General features: G+C 38.3%; 2 protein-coding genes and 1 long non-coding RNA gene across 3 annotated transcripts; 1 reads left to right on the top strand and 2 right to left on the bottom strand.

Moving 5' to 3' along the window:
* Positions 1-6,731: 6,731 nt before the first annotated feature.
* On the bottom strand, positions 6,732-10,038 carry mrpl15 (mitochondrial ribosomal protein L15). Its single transcript, XM_035413866.1, has 5 exons — positions 9,841-10,038; positions 9,119-9,276; positions 8,849-9,014; positions 8,492-8,615; positions 6,732-8,280 (listed from the first exon to the last, which is right to left on the bottom strand). Exons 1-5 carry the CDS (start codon positions 9,943-9,945, stop codon positions 7,943-7,945), a joined length of 891 nt encoding a protein of 296 aa, XP_035269757.1. The 5' UTR covers positions 9,946-10,038; the 3' UTR covers positions 6,732-7,942.
* An 888-nt stretch (positions 10,039-10,926) lies between these two features.
* On the top strand, positions 10,927-16,343 carry lypla1 (lysophospholipase 1). Its single transcript, XM_035413867.1, has 9 exons — positions 10,927-11,346; positions 12,094-12,125; positions 12,404-12,469; positions 12,783-12,830; positions 13,341-13,411; positions 13,620-13,693; positions 14,863-14,964; positions 15,334-15,510; positions 15,821-16,343. The coding sequence occupies exons 1-9, from the start codon at positions 11,278-11,280 to the stop codon at positions 15,872-15,874; spliced, it is 693 nt and encodes a 230-aa protein (XP_035269758.1). The 5' UTR covers positions 10,927-11,277; the 3' UTR covers positions 15,875-16,343.
* On the bottom strand, positions 15,905-16,935 carry LOC118225453. The gene is made up of 2 exons (XR_004764829.1): positions 16,870-16,935; positions 15,905-16,548 (listed from the first exon to the last, which is right to left on the bottom strand). It is a non-coding gene; the product is annotated as an uncharacterized LOC118225453 (long non-coding RNA).
* Positions 16,936-17,010: the final 75 nt, after the last annotated feature.

Genomic DNA, 17,010 nt, shown 5'->3' with positions numbered 1-17,010 from the left:
CTCTGCGCAGACAAGGCCAATGACATGATATCGACCCATTAGATTTCTACTCCATTAACAAATAGGTTAGCCTGTCAGTTCACCCCGCATTTTTGTTTTACGAAAGAACAAACCCCGATGTTAAGATACAGCCTAATCAAATCGTTAGTGCTGTGATTGCATTAGCCTATAATCTGATAGGCTATTTTTTTTTTCCAGTGAACGTAGATGTGTAAACCGGTCCTACCAGAATCCACAACTTAAGTGAAGCTGGTGCATATTGGCCTGCACCTGCTCTGTGCTTTGCCAGACGACTGCTGTCAGGCATGTCCCCTGACCGTCATTATTCAGAAAAAGCATTCTGTGGACCTTGTTGACACCTTCATCAAACAGAGAGATCCACTCTTACTTTAATTTAATAGCTCGGTGTATGTATCATTCATCAAAGCGGACATTCCGTCTTAATGTCTACGAAACGAAATTGGTGACTTTAAACATAAAAAACACGTCCCTATCAATTTTATTTTATGTAAATGTTTAGAATGAATCGATACTATTTAAATGTGTTTATTTTGGTCAGCTTGTGATGCAGGAATGAGATACTCGATCTGAAATATCTTATGGCATCAAACATCGCATAAAAAAATGACTAAAGGTTTCTTTGATGGTCAATTTGGCCAATTAACTAAACACAACTAGGTCAATTTAGTTCCGTAAACCGATAGTCTAAATAGCGCGTGCCTCTTCAGGCCAATTGTTTTAGATGTGTTTTGAGAATACACATAAAATCATTTGTGTGTGAATAGGCCCACGTTTTAAATTCTCAAAAGAAATGTAAAATCTTCATAGGCCTAGCAGCCTTCAATCAAATGTAAATGTGATCTTAAAAAAATCAAAGGCGGCTTTGAGTACTACATACAGCGTACATTTTGGTTTATTTCAATATAAATACGTTAGATAAACACTTTAAAATAATATTTTTAAATAACACACTCAAAATGTAAATACATAACTAGACGTTATAACGTTTCGTTTATTTATGAATATACTTATAGCCAAAGCAATAGGTATAATCCAATATATACACATCTAAAAATGTTAGATTTCTACAGATAATGAAAAAAAATTTAAATAATTGTATAATGGGAAGGTGTTGGGACATGAAGTCAACAATAATTTGAGAAATTGAAAGATACAAACAATAACGCAAGCATAAATTAAAGATAAGTATAAATAAAATAAAGTAGGCTACGTTGAAAAATATTGCTCTGGATGTTCACGGCTTGTCAGAATTAAGGGTGGAATCCACATCCTTCCATTAAACAACACACAGCGCTAGCAGTCATGTTAAAGGCGTTAATGGGGTTAATCAATTAGCTTGAACGACCCAGCATGAATACAATAATGTTAGTTTCGGTTGGCATGTTAATGCAAAGAGGTTTTGGATACCCGATTAAAACTATGCAGAGCATTCGTAAACATTTGTTGAAGGTCAGTATACAAAAAAAGTGAAAATTCGTAATATATATATATATATATATATATATATATATATATATATATATATATATATGCTTGCACAGCCTACTTGAAACTCGATAACGAAAATGTGCAAGTAGTCTACATGTTCGTCGATAGTGAATTCTGTAGTCTGAGCATCATTTAATATGTACCTATAAAATATCTGAAGAATTGATAATATTTGAACGACTAATGCATTTATTCGATTACTGTATGTATTTTCTTATTTACAAACACTCAAAAGGCACATTTACTCGCCTCGCTCCTTGGAGCCGGCGCAGTCGCCGTTCCAAGGCGCGAGTGCATATCGATGAAAGAGTCGAAGTCCAAACAAGGATTATGCACCTTTTTGAATGGCCACTATGTCTTCTAAATAGGGATTGTTCTCAGAAGCATTCAGCTGACAATGTACCATTGTACTGGACAGAACATATATTGGACGATCTTCTCCCTCTGCACTTTCATTGCTCATCAGTCTGCTTCAACTGCTGTCACAGAAGAGCTTCTCAGAGCAGACTTACTTTTGTTAGCCTCAAGAAGGATACCATACAGGGATGGTCACACTGGATTATTTCTTTCTGGATTGATTTTTTGGAAGTACCCTTCTGTTTATCATTTGAAAAAATACTGTCAACCATTCCCTGGATTACTAGTGGAGCTGTGCCTGAAGACCAGTCACCTGTTTTTTGTTTAGGCCGAGGTGTAAAACGTCTCTACAAGGAATCAGCTGGGAGGATTTCCCTCGAAAAACTGTCATTTACACTTCTGTATATCCAGTTTGAAACATAAGATGGGCACATGTTTATGGCAGCCAACAACCATCATTTCTTCTGGTGAATTTTCCTGTCTGACATAAACACATCCAAAACAGGCGTTCAAAATGAAGAGATGCAACTCATTACAACTCTTTTTCTTCTGCTTGTTTGATGCTGTAATGTGGGATTGGAACAGTGAAAAGATAAGGGGTGATTGATCAAGATGATCAAATGTAAGAAGCCTTTATATTCAAACTTCCAACATTCCTTTTTTATATTTAAAGAGTGAGTGGCTTGTTTTAACACAGTGGTTCGTCAATTTAAGTACCACCTGCAATCTAAAGTGCTGTATTGTTCTCCTTAAATGTGACAACCGGAGGATGTGTCCTCCTCAAGGTATTTCAGAGGGAATTGTGTGTGCTCAGCGTAAGGTTGGGGTCTGGGTTCTCATTCGGTATTGTATTGCCACAGCAGGTTCTGGTACCCTTAAATCTCCATTCTATTCGCTTGGCTCTCCCCACCTTGCTTAATCAGGTGACTGACCAAATTATGGACTCAGCTCAAGCCTCACCCCTGGCCCACAGGACCCTGTGAATGGGACTACACTTCCCTGTACCTACTCTGCATGTGGGCTCCCCAGGTTTGGGTGGCAGCTAAGCAGATTACAAGCCCCCAGCCTGGTGTGGCTCTTGTTAATGTGAACTCATTAGTGGGACACAATGAGGTCCCCTCCTCCTTGCGCAGATAACGCACAGGCTTAACTCAAACACATTCTGAATGCACTCACCACGGGCAGAAAGAGTACGGAGGACTATTTGTGATGCTCATTTTCTTTCTCGTTTAAACCAATTACATTTTATTGTACAATTCAATTGTGAGAGATTTCAAAGTGAATGAATGAATGAATAAAGCCTGAACCTCAGCTCTTTGATGATATTTTCTGAACCTCTAAAAATCATTAATTAGCCTTACTTTTCAGTTTACTCTTTGTATCAAGCACATGAATTGCTCAAAAAATGAAGTGTGTTAAACCATTGATTTCAAAGGGAAGGCATAAATACTTTAGTAAGCAATTGCATTCTTTGCAAATGAAGGATTGTATTCTGGTCCACTTTTGTGATAAGGCTACACTCTGTTGCACTTTTGAGGTTTTTTGGCTCTCTGTGTTTGGAAGGTTGGGTCTCAGGGCCTGATGAAGTATTGTATTGGCACAGCAGGCTGTGGCACCACACCCAGCCCTCTTCCATTCTATTCCAAGTCAGTGCCAGCCCTGATTCATCAGGTATCTGATCTGAGACCAGTGTGTGAGACACCCAGGACCCAGGATCCCAGAACTACAGCTCCCAGTGAGAGCTGGACTGAGCCAAGCTTCTGGCTCCAGCCTCTTCCAGACAAAAGTCTGCTCTGCTGTAATTAACTAATGATTAACTGGAATCAGTCTGTAGCTTTCAAACCCGTGAGACACAATGATATCTTCCTACATCTGTCTAAGATGAGCCTCAATAATCTGATCTGGTCTAGTTCAATGCTGACAAGTGAATATTAAATTAGTTAGTGTGAACTGATTAGACACAGACATAACAGTTTAGAAATCAGTCAATGATAAAATATTCTTCACAACTTGATATCCTTTAAATGTGACAGAGTCAATCAGACTCAAACTTTACAACAAAATATATATATATTTAAGCATTTCAGTATGTTTCTGTTTTCATGCTGGCTAATTAACCCCAAGTGAGGGGTTTCATTTATCCATAAGAAATATTAATTCTTTGTTCTCAGTGATTCTCCTGAAAACATTTAAATGGTGGTCCTTTCTCATCTTTGTGCCAATAGTTCAAGACCTTATCCAGATACAAAAGAGTTTCTGCTTCTTTGAAGATAAGGACACCCACCCTCCCATAAACAATAATTGTGTAGTTTCTTTCCTGTGGCTTGATTTATTTAAAGCATTATGCTGAAAGGTTTCAAACTAGTTATCCTGCCAAGTCCTGCCATGTATATATCTACTACTAGTTTTCAGTTTATTATTGTCTACTTGAAATGCAGGAAAATAGGAACACACTCAACCTTAAGAGGTAGCTTCCCAAACAAAAAGTCCCCACAGATAAGGACAATCATATATGGTTAAAAAAAAAAAAAAAAGTATTTCTCATGCATTCAAACAGTATGTACATTAAACTAACCATTTTTTAAATTCAAAATGAATGGCAATCTATTATTAATGTAATAACCAAGTATCTATTCTTTCAACATTATGAGTTGTTCAAATATGAAAATGTTGAACTGGTATTTTATGAAATCATACAATAATGAATTTAGTGTTTGTGTGTGTGTGTGTGTGTGTGTGTGTGTGTGTGTGTGTGAGTGAGAGTGAGAGAGAGAGAGACACATGATTATTTGAAACTTTAAAATAATGTATTTATTGTAAAAAGACAAAGGGAACTACAGTTCAATTAAAATGCAAAAAAATAATAAATAAATAAATAAAAATAATTAGCTATTTTGGCCAAATTACTAAATCCAAGAGAATCTATAGTTGATTAGGTATGGTTCCATAATAAGTAATGTATGCCAACAATAAGCAACATTGTATTGTCATTGGCTTACTAGTTAAGTTAAAAAAATAAAAAGTTTTCCGTTTAGTGGCATTGTGCTTGCCAGCATGTGCAAGGTTTTTTTTTTTTTTTTTTTTTTTTTTTTAAATCACTGCATCACATCACATTCAGGAAGAGTGTGGCAGTGGGAACTACGTGTAAAACTCAGTTTACACAATGCTCATAGCCAAGCACACTCACAAACATATGCTTCCTTTGATAAAGGCCTTTATACCAGCTGAAATTCTATGGTCACGTCTCTTGAGACAATATCAGCATTAAATACCACTCTATTTATAGACAGCATGCTAAGTTTAAGTGTACTTGACAAAACAAATATGAAAGTGGATGATGAAAAAATTAACTCGGGACTTAATTCATGGCAGAACTTTAACAGAAAATTGTAGCATGGACAAGACCTCAGTATTGTACATACATTGTCATGAAAAAGTATTTGCCCCTTTTGCAATTTCCTCAATAATTGCATTTTTGTCACTATGAATGGTTTCAGACCTTTAATCAGAAGGTAATATTACACAAAGGGAACCTGAGTAAACAAAACACATTTTAAATGATTTCTTTTATTTAATTAAAAAGTTATCAAACACCCATATCACCCATGTGAAAAATTGATTGTCTCCTTAAACTTAACTGGTTGCACCACCTTTAGCACCATTAGCTTCCGCAAAAACTTTATAATAATTTGATCAGTCTTTCAATTTGCTGTGGAGAAATTTCAGCCCACTCTTCTTTGTAGAACTGTTTTAACGCAGACAAACTGGTAGGTTTTCAAGCATGAAGTGCTCGTTTCAGGTCCTCATCATCTCAATTGGCTCTGGTCAGGACTTTGACTAGGCCACTCCAAAACTTAAATTTTGTTTATTTTTAGCCATTCACAATGGGACTTCTTTTGTGTTATGGATCATTGTCTTAGTGCATAACCCAATTACGCTTCAGAGCACAGATGACTGGAGATTCTCCTTAAGAATTTTCTGGTACAGAGCAGAATTCATGGTTCAGAAATGTAGAGTTGTCCATCTCTCGAGGCAGCAAAGCCAATCCAAAAAGTTCCCCTTTTGACTCATCTGTTCATGGACCATTATCCCATAATGCTTGGGATCATCCAAATATGAAAAGGCATTGATGTTTATCTTGGTTAGCGGAGGTTTCCACCCTGCTACTCTCCCATGAATAACATTTTTTCCCAGTCTCTTTCTTATTGTGGAATCATGAACACTTACCTTACCTGAGGCCAAAGAGGCCAGTAGTTCTTTGGATGTCATTCTGTGATATTTTGTGACTTCCTGGATCAGTTCTTGCTGCGCCCATGGAGAAATGTTGGCAGGCTGGCTACACCAGGGAAGATTTGCCACTATTCAAAGTGTTTTCCATTTGGAGATAATGGCCCTCACTGTGGTCTGGTGGAGTCCCAGAGGCTTAGACATGGCCTTGTAACCCATTCCAGACTAATATATTTCAATTGTTTTTCCCCATCAGTTCTGGAACTTCTTGCGATCATGGCATAGTGTGCTTGTAGAAACTGTGAAACCTCTTCACTCCGATGGTAAGGTTCAATACGAGTGAAGTTTAGATTCAAAACAGCTGGCCGCAATCAAGCCTGGCTGTGTTCAATCAAGTGAATCTCATTATCAATTAAATTTAGTTCATTGTTGGACGAACTGAAACTATTACTTTTTCACATGGGTGTTTGATAACTTTTTTCATTAATAAATTGAATAATTTTTTAAAATGTGTTTTGTGTTTACTCAGTTTTCCTATGTCTAATACTATATTTTGTCTAACAACCTGAAACCAGTGTGACATATGCGATAATAGAGGAAATCAGGAAGGGGGCAAACACTTTTTCACAGCACTATAATAAAGTAAAAGAGGTTTAATGTGATCAGTGTAATTTAAATATTTCTTGCACTAATTCGATACGTTACATGGTTGGCACAATGAGCCAGTGTGGATCAAAACAAGTTTTCACACACTTTACAGTTAAACAGAAAGAACTGATCAATTGAACCAGGTAGGTAAGGTCTAGTTTTAAAACACAGAACCAACATTTAGCACATTATAAATCATGCGGGACTTACATTGACATGCATTAGTAACTGTTTAATGTTTAATTTAGGATGAATAAACCATCCATGATTCCTCAGTTGAAGACAAAACATTCATAATGGCCTGGTCACTAATGGTAAGTGCTAATTGGACTGGGCACAAATATGCTATATTCAGTGTTAAATGTTTGGAATGTAGGCCTGGAGCAGTGATGTCCAATATGCAGTCAGTGACCATTTTTTCCCCCCTGAAGACAACACGATCCATGCCTTTGAGAGGGGCCAGGAAGAGATTTCCACACTCGAGTACCATCCCTGCATTCTTTTTTAAATACATTTTAAAAATTTTGCTCCATGGAAAGCACCTGGAATTGTATCTGAGCTCAACAGCATCGAGGGGCATGCCATTGAGCGCGTGTCTACGCGATTGTGTTCTGGGGGGCTCTGCGATAGCTAAGAGCCCTAACCAGGATACAGCTGCCTATGACTAATTTCATATTCCCCCTTTCAGCCAAGGAACTCCATTTAACATGTAATACACATCACTGGGCATCTGTTTCCTGTTTTGATTCATAGAGTTATCTTATTTTCCTTGTTTCCCTTTCACCTGGATAGCTCAACGTTCCTTCTATCAAACGGTCCACTTCTCGCTTTAAGTGACTAGCCTGGGCTCCCTTGCTAATTTGCTGAAGTACTTTCATCTGCAACTGAGGGGTAAAATGTGGCAAAGAGAAACCATCATATTAAAATCATTAATGAAGCTCATGTTGCTCCAGTTCCTTAATCAGCACGGTACTTCAGAGTGTACTATTTAGCTCCTTTTGCCACTTCCTGTGACTAACATCTGTCTGTAAGTGTGCAGCAAATGAAGCGGCAAAAAACACGTCCCAACATATGGAGTATTTTACTGCAACATTTTTTTTTTTTACATTTGCCTTACAAATGATAGTAACAAAAAAAAAATTGCAATCACAATCAGGACAATATTTTATGCATTACGTGACTTTTTTCAGTTCATTTATTTTCAAGAATTATAATATCTGAGCAGTTTTTCATCTGTTGGTTTTAAAATCTTTTTCTCCGCCATGTTGACCACCCAGCCAGGAGCAAGGCCAAAGAAAATCTGCCGTGGGTCCTTCCTCATCGCCAACATTTGGTACATCTCGTCTTTGGAAATGTCTGGTAAAACATAACCATACTTCTGGGCTAGTTCTTGCCTGGCTTGCTGCACCTGGTCTGGGTCTGCCAGGTAACCTCGGTTTTTAGCATCAGTGTAGAACAGAATCATGTCTTCCCCGGGAAGCATTCGCTTTGGGATGGGCTGACCCCTCTGGAAGAATGGGACAGGCTTGCAGAGGATCCCTGCAGTGGTGTTGGTGGAGGGGGATATAACACACCATGTAACTCATTACTACTAGACACCTCACCTTAACAGTGCTTAACTTACAACTTAACCTGTGACGATTTCTAATATTTTAAAAAATGCATACTCTTAAAGTGCACACAGGCACATGCGACTTGCAAAGGGTAAAATTTTCATTATGCCAGTATAAAAACCAAATAAGAGACTCACCGAGAGTTATTGGATCATAGAAACTAGTTGTAATGACACCACCGTTTCTCTCTACGGCAGCTATTACACCCTCAGAGGCCATCTGAACCTCAATGTTGACCTTTGCAGAAAAGATATCAGCGCCCTGAAACAAAAGATCAGTTGAGAAATGTTGGTGTATACGTTTACAAAGCCAAAATATTTGCCCCAATACCAGACAATCAATTTCCAGCACAAGACAACATTACAGGCAGTCCCACAGAATTAAAAAACCTGTCTGAAAATCTATGAAATACTGCCATCTACTGGACAAAATAACTCCATTACAAATCCATTCTGAAAGACAAGGAGGCATTAATTGGCCACTGCTCTTCTTACCTCTTCCACTAGTTGTACTCCATAGTCTCTCTTCAGAGGCTGCACCGTCACCCCTCTGCCATTCACCAACTGGGTAAGATCAATTGGCTGAGTGGGGTCCACTCTGCCAAGATCTATTAAATACTGAAGTCTTTTGAGACTTAAAGGCTGATACTGCAACCGTCGACTTGGGGGAACAAAGCAAAAAGCATGGAAAAAGGTCAGTTAATTTTCTGCAGAATCTTTGAATCGTTTCCCCCCTGTTTGAGCCTTGCCCCCACACAGACTTACCTGTGACCTTCATTATATCCATATTTTGGAATCACCAAGTAAAAAGGGGTCTGTCCTCCCTCAAACCCCAACCGAGGACGATTACCTCGCTGCCTCTCTCCTTTATGACCTCGTCCACTTTTACATCCTCCATGGAGACCTCTACCTCGCCTCCTCTCCTAAAAGAAATGTCATATGCATTAACATTATTAATCGCCTGCACAGTGAACACAAAGGATGGCCTACGTTCGCAGAACTTGACACAAAGTTAAATACAGAGAGGAGACAGACTTCAATAGAGGTGGCAGTTACCTACAGTAAACGGCAGATTTTTATTCAAAATGCGTAGCTAATTTAATGTAAAACGAATTTAGAGTTACAGTAGGCCATCATTGACTTAGCAGGGGAGGTAAGACATGCAATCTATCAATCAAAAGAGCGTTATAACATAGCGTAAATCCAGATTCTATATCGCTTGGACATAAGTGATCCACATTGCGCTAGCCTGTTACCATATAACTGGCTGCAGGCACAGCTCAACATGATGCGCCGCAAACGATTTCAAGTCTTCATAGGTAATTAGCGACCATGGTTGTTCTACCCTGTTGGTATCAGCAAAAATGTTGGTAGCTGTCTCTAGCTAGCTAGCTAACAACAGGTACACAATTTCCGCACGTTGGCTAACGGCTGTCAAGCTAAATCCCCTTGTTAAACAAGCGTAGCAAGACGACTGTTACACTTACAGCTTTCTTGGCTCCAGGGTTTGGTCTGAGGTTTGCTAGTGTTATCTTTGGCAAGGTTTTTAAAATGTCCAATGCTTTCCCCCCAGGAATCTTCGATACAGGCATAGTTAAATTGGTAGCAAGCTGTCTTTACTACTCGAGAACCCAAGGACATCAATTTAGTTAGTTTACGACAATCACATGGTACACATTTCTTTACGGCTAAAATGGAGATCCTCCTAATGAACTGTGGATCATCCATCCAAAAAGACTTTTCCTGCTTAGGATATAGAGTTCCGGTTGAGTTTGAAACACTCCAGGATAATAGTTTTTGAATAACAGATATTCCATTAGCCTGACAATGGAGTTCCGGTTAGTGAATGTCTGATAATCAGGGAACACGTCTTACCGCATGTGTTGTGTTGTGTAGCGTCAAAAATTAAAAGTGCTTATTTCAATATAAGTAATGCGTTGGCTAAAAACTTTCTGTTACCAATTGCCAATTTACTGTGACAATAATTACTACAGCGCCATGTGGGAAAGCTCGTGGTTTTTTTTTATGTTACTAACGTAATTTTAAGAAAATGTCAAGCAACTTAGCAAGCACTCTAGCTATTTAATACTGTGCAGACAACAGTGCATTATGTAGACCTACTGTAGCTTAAACGTCACTACGAAGCACTGATCATCTGTGGGCTTCCGTTTCAGATCAGGCTTGTGCTTGTGCTTGTGCTTTAACATAATAACGTTAAAAAATGACAATACTGGTAAGTGTGTCTGCTCTCTTCTGCTGCACTGCCGCAGGGTCCCACGTGATTGCACTGCCGCGGTGTGACTGATGTCATTCAACACCAAATCATAAAATGTAGGTTAACAGTTACAGGACTCCCATTGGGGCATTGACATTACGAATGTGTGCAATGATGCCCTCCAGGTATCATTCAAGGTCTAATACGGGCTGCTTACCTAATTAAGGATGACAGGTAGCCTCCCAACTAGCTACAACTAGACAACTACAGCGCCCGAGAATGTTAGTTTGACAGGCACATGTACCAATTAAACTCCGGCATTTCTGCGGAGGGAAAGCTGAAAGCCAATTGAAATAATGTTGGGTGGGATTTCCTAAACGGTGCCTGCGAAATTCCCGCTATCCATTTAGCCAGTTTACTCATTTTCTTGTAACTTGTTAGTGCTTTAAGAGTGGGCTGTGCATATATCAGCTTACTAACGATACCAAGAAATTCTGGCCATAACCTTGACGCAGCTAGAAGCAGTAGTAGTAGCTGTCTATATGCATTATTTTAATGTTGTAATCAATATAACATTATTAACATTGCTTTCCGATATATAGCCAGAACATAAGTCTGAAAGTGACCGTTCTGAAAGAATCGGTGGTTAGCTAACTAGATAGCTAATATTTCCAATTCTCTTGTTGGATGTCAGCTGCCTATCCGTTGTATGTGCGGTAATAATATGTCAGCGCCGCTTCCTGCCATTGTACCAGCCGCACGGAAAGCAACTGCAGCGGTAAGTTGAATGTGATGAGCCCGTTTGTGGAGGTTAGCTCTGCAGTAGCTAGCTAGCCATCTGTAGCTTACACCATGTCGCGATGAAGACACGGCACAATGCAAGCTTTACTCATTGTTTCCTTGTGTTTAAAATCATTTCTAGATTATATGAATCGTTTGGCTGGCCCGCTTTGCAAATCCGTCGAATAATAATGTTGACGCTACCGTATTTTACCAAACACGTGACGATTATGTCAGGGATGGATAATGTTAGCGAATAAGCTAAAGACAGTAGCTTGCTACAATTTACAAGATTAGCTAGTATTCATCGAGCTGCAACATTCATACAGCAGTTGCGTGTTATTAGCCAACGTTATTGCAGACATACTACGGGAAGCGCTTTCGGATACCACGATATATTACAAAAGAAAAGATACATTTTGTTGTAACATTGTAGCCAGTGTACTGAAATAATATTGTAGCTAGCCAATATACTAAATGAAGCTTGGTTTTTTCTGGATTTCTGTATTACAGTATCAATGATGTATCAATGATGTGCAGTATCAGTTGTCGACAGCGGATAACCAGATGTGATAACCATTGTTGACACTGACTGTATCGGCTTCGTAATGTTCAGTTTGTTAGCAACTTATAATTTATATTCAGATAATCGTAGATTTCCGCGTTTATCACAGCATGATAACCCCAGTCTGACAAGACGGATTGAAATAAACCTTTACTGACTTGTTTTTCAACCGTTGGACAGGTCATATTTCTTCATGGACTGGGAGATACTGGGTAGGTACTGTATAGTGCTAGCATCACTGGCTTTTATCCCTTTTCTATTTGCATTTGTTTTTATTTAAATGTACATACGCGCAAACACATACACACAACACGCAGAGAACAATAACATAACTACCATATAACAATTTAAAAAATATATATCGCGTATGGATTTATAAGTTAGCCAAAATTATTCTGAATATAAGCAATAAACACCTTCAATTAAATGCATAATGTAGCCATATAAGACGCTTTTTAAGTTATGTTTTATTTGAACTTTTCCCACCTAGACACAGCTGGGCAGAGGCCCTGGCTGGGATCAGAACCCCTCATGTCAAGTACATCTGTCCTCATGCGTAAGTATACCTGACCTCACCACACTTATTTTGTTCCTTTTTGAGTAGAAACCCCGACTTCTTAAGTCTGAATAATTTTCATTTTCAGTACCACTCATGTAAATCTGGTGAATACACTTACGTTCCCATACATGGAAGCCCCTCAGGATAAGAGTGTCTGCTAAATAAATCTTATTTAATGGTTTTTCTACGTGACTGACCATTGGACATGCAGAATAGTTGATTTTAATTTAACCAATTGCCGTAGTATACAAGCAGTTTACTTGGTGTTCTGATTCTTGTTTGTGAACATTTATGCAATTTATCCTTCTAGGCCAATTATGCCGGTTACCCTCAACATGAACATGGCAATGCCATCTTGGTAAGGCGATAAACACCATTTCAGCTCCTATTGGAATGTTTGCATTATCTTACTTTCCTCTTATAAAATGTATTTTTGTAGTGTTACATGCAAAATACATTTTAATATTGCATACTATGCTTTTAAGATTATGTTGTAAATGAATTGAGGAATATTGATTTTGTTGGACCATTGCTAATGCAAAAAAATATTATTGATCTACCCCATCCTGACCAAGTCAAGAAAGGAGAAATATTACCTAATGACAGTGACTTTAAAAAAATACAATACATAAATAAATGAATCTCCAGTAACATGAACTTCCCATTGGCGATTGCGTTGACTTATGCATATTGATCTCAGCTCAAGAAATATGTAAGCGATATGGAGCCAGCTCATATCCCCACAGTCTTATGTTTTAGAGGACGAAAAACAAGGTTGAAATGGAAAGGAGAGTTGCTTAAAAAATCCAAATAGCCACATGCCTCCTTGCATAAGTAAATGTCTCATTTCCCCTATTTTATGTTCAAGGTTTGATATAATTGGCCTAAGTCCAGATGCAGAAGAAGATGAATCTGGTATAAAACAGGCTGCTGAAAACAGTGAGTTTACGCGACAGCTGAGAAATACCTACTGCAGTTAACTAAATGTAAACTGTACCGCACACAGCGTTTCAGTATTTCAGTTACGCATGCACAGATATTGTACCGAGTAAAAATCCTTATTTAAAAGTGCATTTCATTTTTATTTATCATCATATTAGCATGTAATGTTTGATATAATTTAATATAAACTTGTTTCTTTTCTCAGTCCAAGCACTGATAGACCAAGAAGTAAAGAATGGAATACCTTCTCACAGAATTGTTCTGGGTGGATTTTCACAGGTATCAGGGCTTGCTTACTGAATGTGACATGCATTGCCTTCCAGGAAGAAAGGACTGAAAATAGTCCTGATGTCAGCTAGATGTCGTGACTTACAGTCTTGCATAAAACTAGTGCTTTGATCACAAATGTATTGCAACCTTAGGGTTTTATTTATTATTATTATATGTTTTTTGCAAAGAACCTATATTTTGGTTTTACTTATTTGTGTATATTTGTAAATATATACACACACACACACACACACACACAAATTTGATGGTCACATTCTGAAGCTTCACTTGAGGGAATTGAGAAGTAATAAGCATATCTGAAACACAAAGGAACAGAATTTTGTTATGTCTGGTGTGAGTCAGTTTGTCTGTTAGAGCTTAGATGTAATAGACTGATTATTTCTAGTGAGTAGACAACAAGACCAGGTTAAAACCTAGCATATGGCTGGACCTAACACCCGTGATCCGGCCGACCAATGGTGTAACTTCATCACTCACTCAGTCAGTCACAGGCATTCACGCTTGTAGGGCTGGCCTCGCTGTTGCTGTCCCTCCAAAAATAACCAGGAGTCCTACTGCTGAGAATGAAGCACATTTTTTCATAACATTAATAGGCTTGTTTGCAAGCTGACAGACAATGGGTCATTGACACATTTAGAAGAGATGCAGACAAAACAGATACTGAAAATATTTTTTTCTCTCTCTCTTCCAAACACTTTTATTTTTTCATTGATTATGTATCAGCCCGATTGGAATTAAAGGTGTGATTGGCTGTTGATACGACAGCCAATCAGAAGCACAGCCATGCAGCTTCCATGTGATGGTTAGATGCTTCACATGAGCATATGGAAGCTACTTGGCCTAGTTGCTGATTGGCTGTCATATCAATACCAAATAGAGAGGAGCAGTGATGTTTTTTTCTGGAACCATTTCACATGGCCTCTGAAGTGAGGAAAAACGACAAAAAGAAAGCCAATAAGCTGCCTGGCAGCCAGCAATTAATATTATTGTCCTTAAAATCTAATTACGTTGTCACAGTTTATTGCTCAGCCCTAGTATTTATGGCGTGGCTAATTTGTTTTCAGTTGCTGTCCCTCTAATTAATTGATAAAACCAAGAAGAGTGATTGGTTTAACTGACAAAATTATTTTCTACTATTCATAATTGCATGGTTGCAGGGAGGGGCGTTGTCTCTGTACACTGCCCTAACAACTCAGCAGAAGCTGGCAGGTGTGGTGGCACTCAGCTGCTGGCTTCCACTCCGGAGTTCATTCCCTCAGGTACAACACCTGCCAATCACAATCCCCTAAATTTGCATGCATGACTAATGAGTTGTAACTTTCCTGAAGCAGTATGAAATCAGAGCAGTTTCTTTAGTCATATTTTTGGTGAAAGGGGTTGTCAGTATTCTTGCCATTTGTACAGCAGCCTGAATATGCACCCTGATTTTTGTCAACGTGTCTTGCTTGGAGCCTTTCGATAGCAGTTGAGATCAATATGTCAAGCAGGAAGTTTACCTTTTTAATGATGGTTTCATTTATCTCCATTGGCTTTCAAAATGTTCTGCTTAAAGAGAAATATGTTTAATTTAAACTATTGTTATAGATTTACTAAACGCTATCTACTTTTGTGATTTTTCCCACTTGCAGGCTGCTGCCAACACCTCTAATAAAGACATACAGATCCTGCAATGCCATGGAGAAGCTGACCCTCTGGTACCCTTGGTGTTTGGCTGCCTAACTGTGGAAAAGTTGAAAAGCATTGTAAATCCAGCAAATGTCAACTTCAAGACCTATCCCAGAATGCCACACAGTTCCTGCCCTCAGGTCAGTATGGAAGATTGGAGCACCCTCAAAACAGTAAAAAGTGATGACTCAAATTCTTGGCATAAGAGGTTTCACACATTGCTGACTTAAAAAAAATATTTTAATATTAGCTTTGTGGCAGAGTTAATTTATTTCTCCCTGGAAATTGAGGGATAAATCTCACTCCAGTTGTTGGAAAAAAAAGCTTGTCAGCTGCTGATCCCAACTAAGCAGCATGCAGTCACAGAAAACAAAGTTGAAGTATTCTGTTTTGTTTTTGCAGCTAGTCTTGTTTCTACATATAATTATTGTGCTGTAATCTTTCCCACAGGAAATGATGGATATCAAACAATTTATTGAAAAGCAGCTACCTCCAATCAATTAACTTCACAACAGTGGCCTTTTGACCCTTCACCAGCACCAGCTCTAACTGAACCAGATCCTTCAGAAGCTCTTAGATTCTCTAGATTGCCAATTGCATTGGTCAACACCTGCTGTATTGTATGTACTATATTTTGCCTGTCATACAGACACAAAATACAGAACTGGGGCTTAGGAAAGGCTGCAAGAGGAGATACCATTCCATGGTCTTTTAAGCTACGGGAGAGCTGCAAGGAATCTTCAGTATTTCAATGGCTAGTGTTGTGTTGCAACTGTTGTGGATGTAACTATTAGTTATTTAAAAAGCCATTTCTTCCAGGTAATAAATGCATTTGATTATCTAATACTTTTTAAAATATTATGCTTAATTTATGTGGATTTACAGTAAACTACCAAAATGAATTGTCTGGAGATCGTAATGTTATTGTAAATGGTTGATGAAAAATGCAAATTAAACAGATTGCAGCATATTGTCAATTTGTTCATGTACATTTAGTAAAGCGTTTATGAATGTTATTGCATGTGGGTGATTACAGGTCACATGTGTCTTGACACAACAACGAACCACACAAGTGTGATGTTTTTTGTGTACCTGAATCAGTCGGCCTGCCTTTGTTGATCTCCAGGTCATGTGTGAAGGGTGATATTTGTCATGATGCACTGGTACAATTAAGCTGTCTAACGTAAACAAGCAAGACTGTGCATGAGGAAAAGGCATAAGAAAAGCATGCAATCCCCATTGCGTTTACCAATGTGTTCATTTACTTATAAGTAAACGATCGAGTTAAATGAATTATCGCGATAAAACATTGAATAGACAATACAATCATATGAATACAGACGATGCCGTGCGCATCTGACAGCGTAAACAATACAATTAAAAAGGCTATTTAAAACACTTAGCAATTAAAACAATAATATAAGTTACAGTATGAATTATATGGGGCATGCATCATGAAATATGCGTACAAAATTACATTTGTTCACAAAACGACATACCAATTCATTATTTTACGATTACCACGACAAGCAATTCGCGCCGGCCAAGCGGAGACTGCACATCGATTATATTTCCCTCCCACTGATCGCGCTGATGTACTTACAGGACGGAATGATGGCGTCAAACTTTGAGGCAATAAG

This window comes from Anguilla anguilla, chromosome 4 (assembly GCF_013347855.1).
Source record: "Anguilla anguilla isolate fAngAng1 chromosome 4, fAngAng1.pri, whole genome shotgun sequence".
NCBI classification, from domain to species: domain Eukaryota; kingdom Metazoa; phylum Chordata; class Actinopteri; order Anguilliformes; family Anguillidae; genus Anguilla; species Anguilla anguilla.
The sequence above is the reverse complement of the archived record's forward strand: the minus strand, read 5'-3'. Positions and strand labels throughout refer to the sequence as shown.

What these genes read in the sequence shown, in the direction of transcription:
- mrpl15 (XM_035413866.1), bottom strand. Translation starts at nt 9,945, where the DNA reads ATGCCTGTATCGAAGATTCCTGGGGGGAAAGCATTGGACATTTTAAAA. An exon ending in GGATATAATGAAGGTCACAG is followed by an intron (nt 9,015 to 9,118) that starts GTAAGTCTGTGT and finishes TGTTCCCCCAAG; the next exon opens with TCGACGGTTGCAGTATCAGC. An exon ending in CTATGATCCAATAACTCTCG is followed by an intron (nt 8,281 to 8,491) that starts GTGAGTCTCTTA and finishes ACACCACTGCAG; the next exon opens with GGATCCTCTGCAAGCCTGTC.
- lypla1 (XM_035413867.1), top strand. Translation starts at nt 11,278, where the DNA reads ATGTGCGGTAATAATATGTCAGCGCCGCTTCCTGCCATTGTACCAGCC. An exon ending in AACATGGCAATGCCATCTTG is followed by an intron (nt 12,831 to 13,340) that starts GTAAGGCGATAA and finishes TTTATGTTCAAG; the next exon opens with GTTTGATATAATTGGCCTAA. An exon ending in TTCTGGGTGGATTTTCACAG is followed by an intron (nt 13,694 to 14,862) that starts GTATCAGGGCTT and finishes GCATGGTTGCAG; the next exon opens with GGAGGGGCGTTGTCTCTGTA.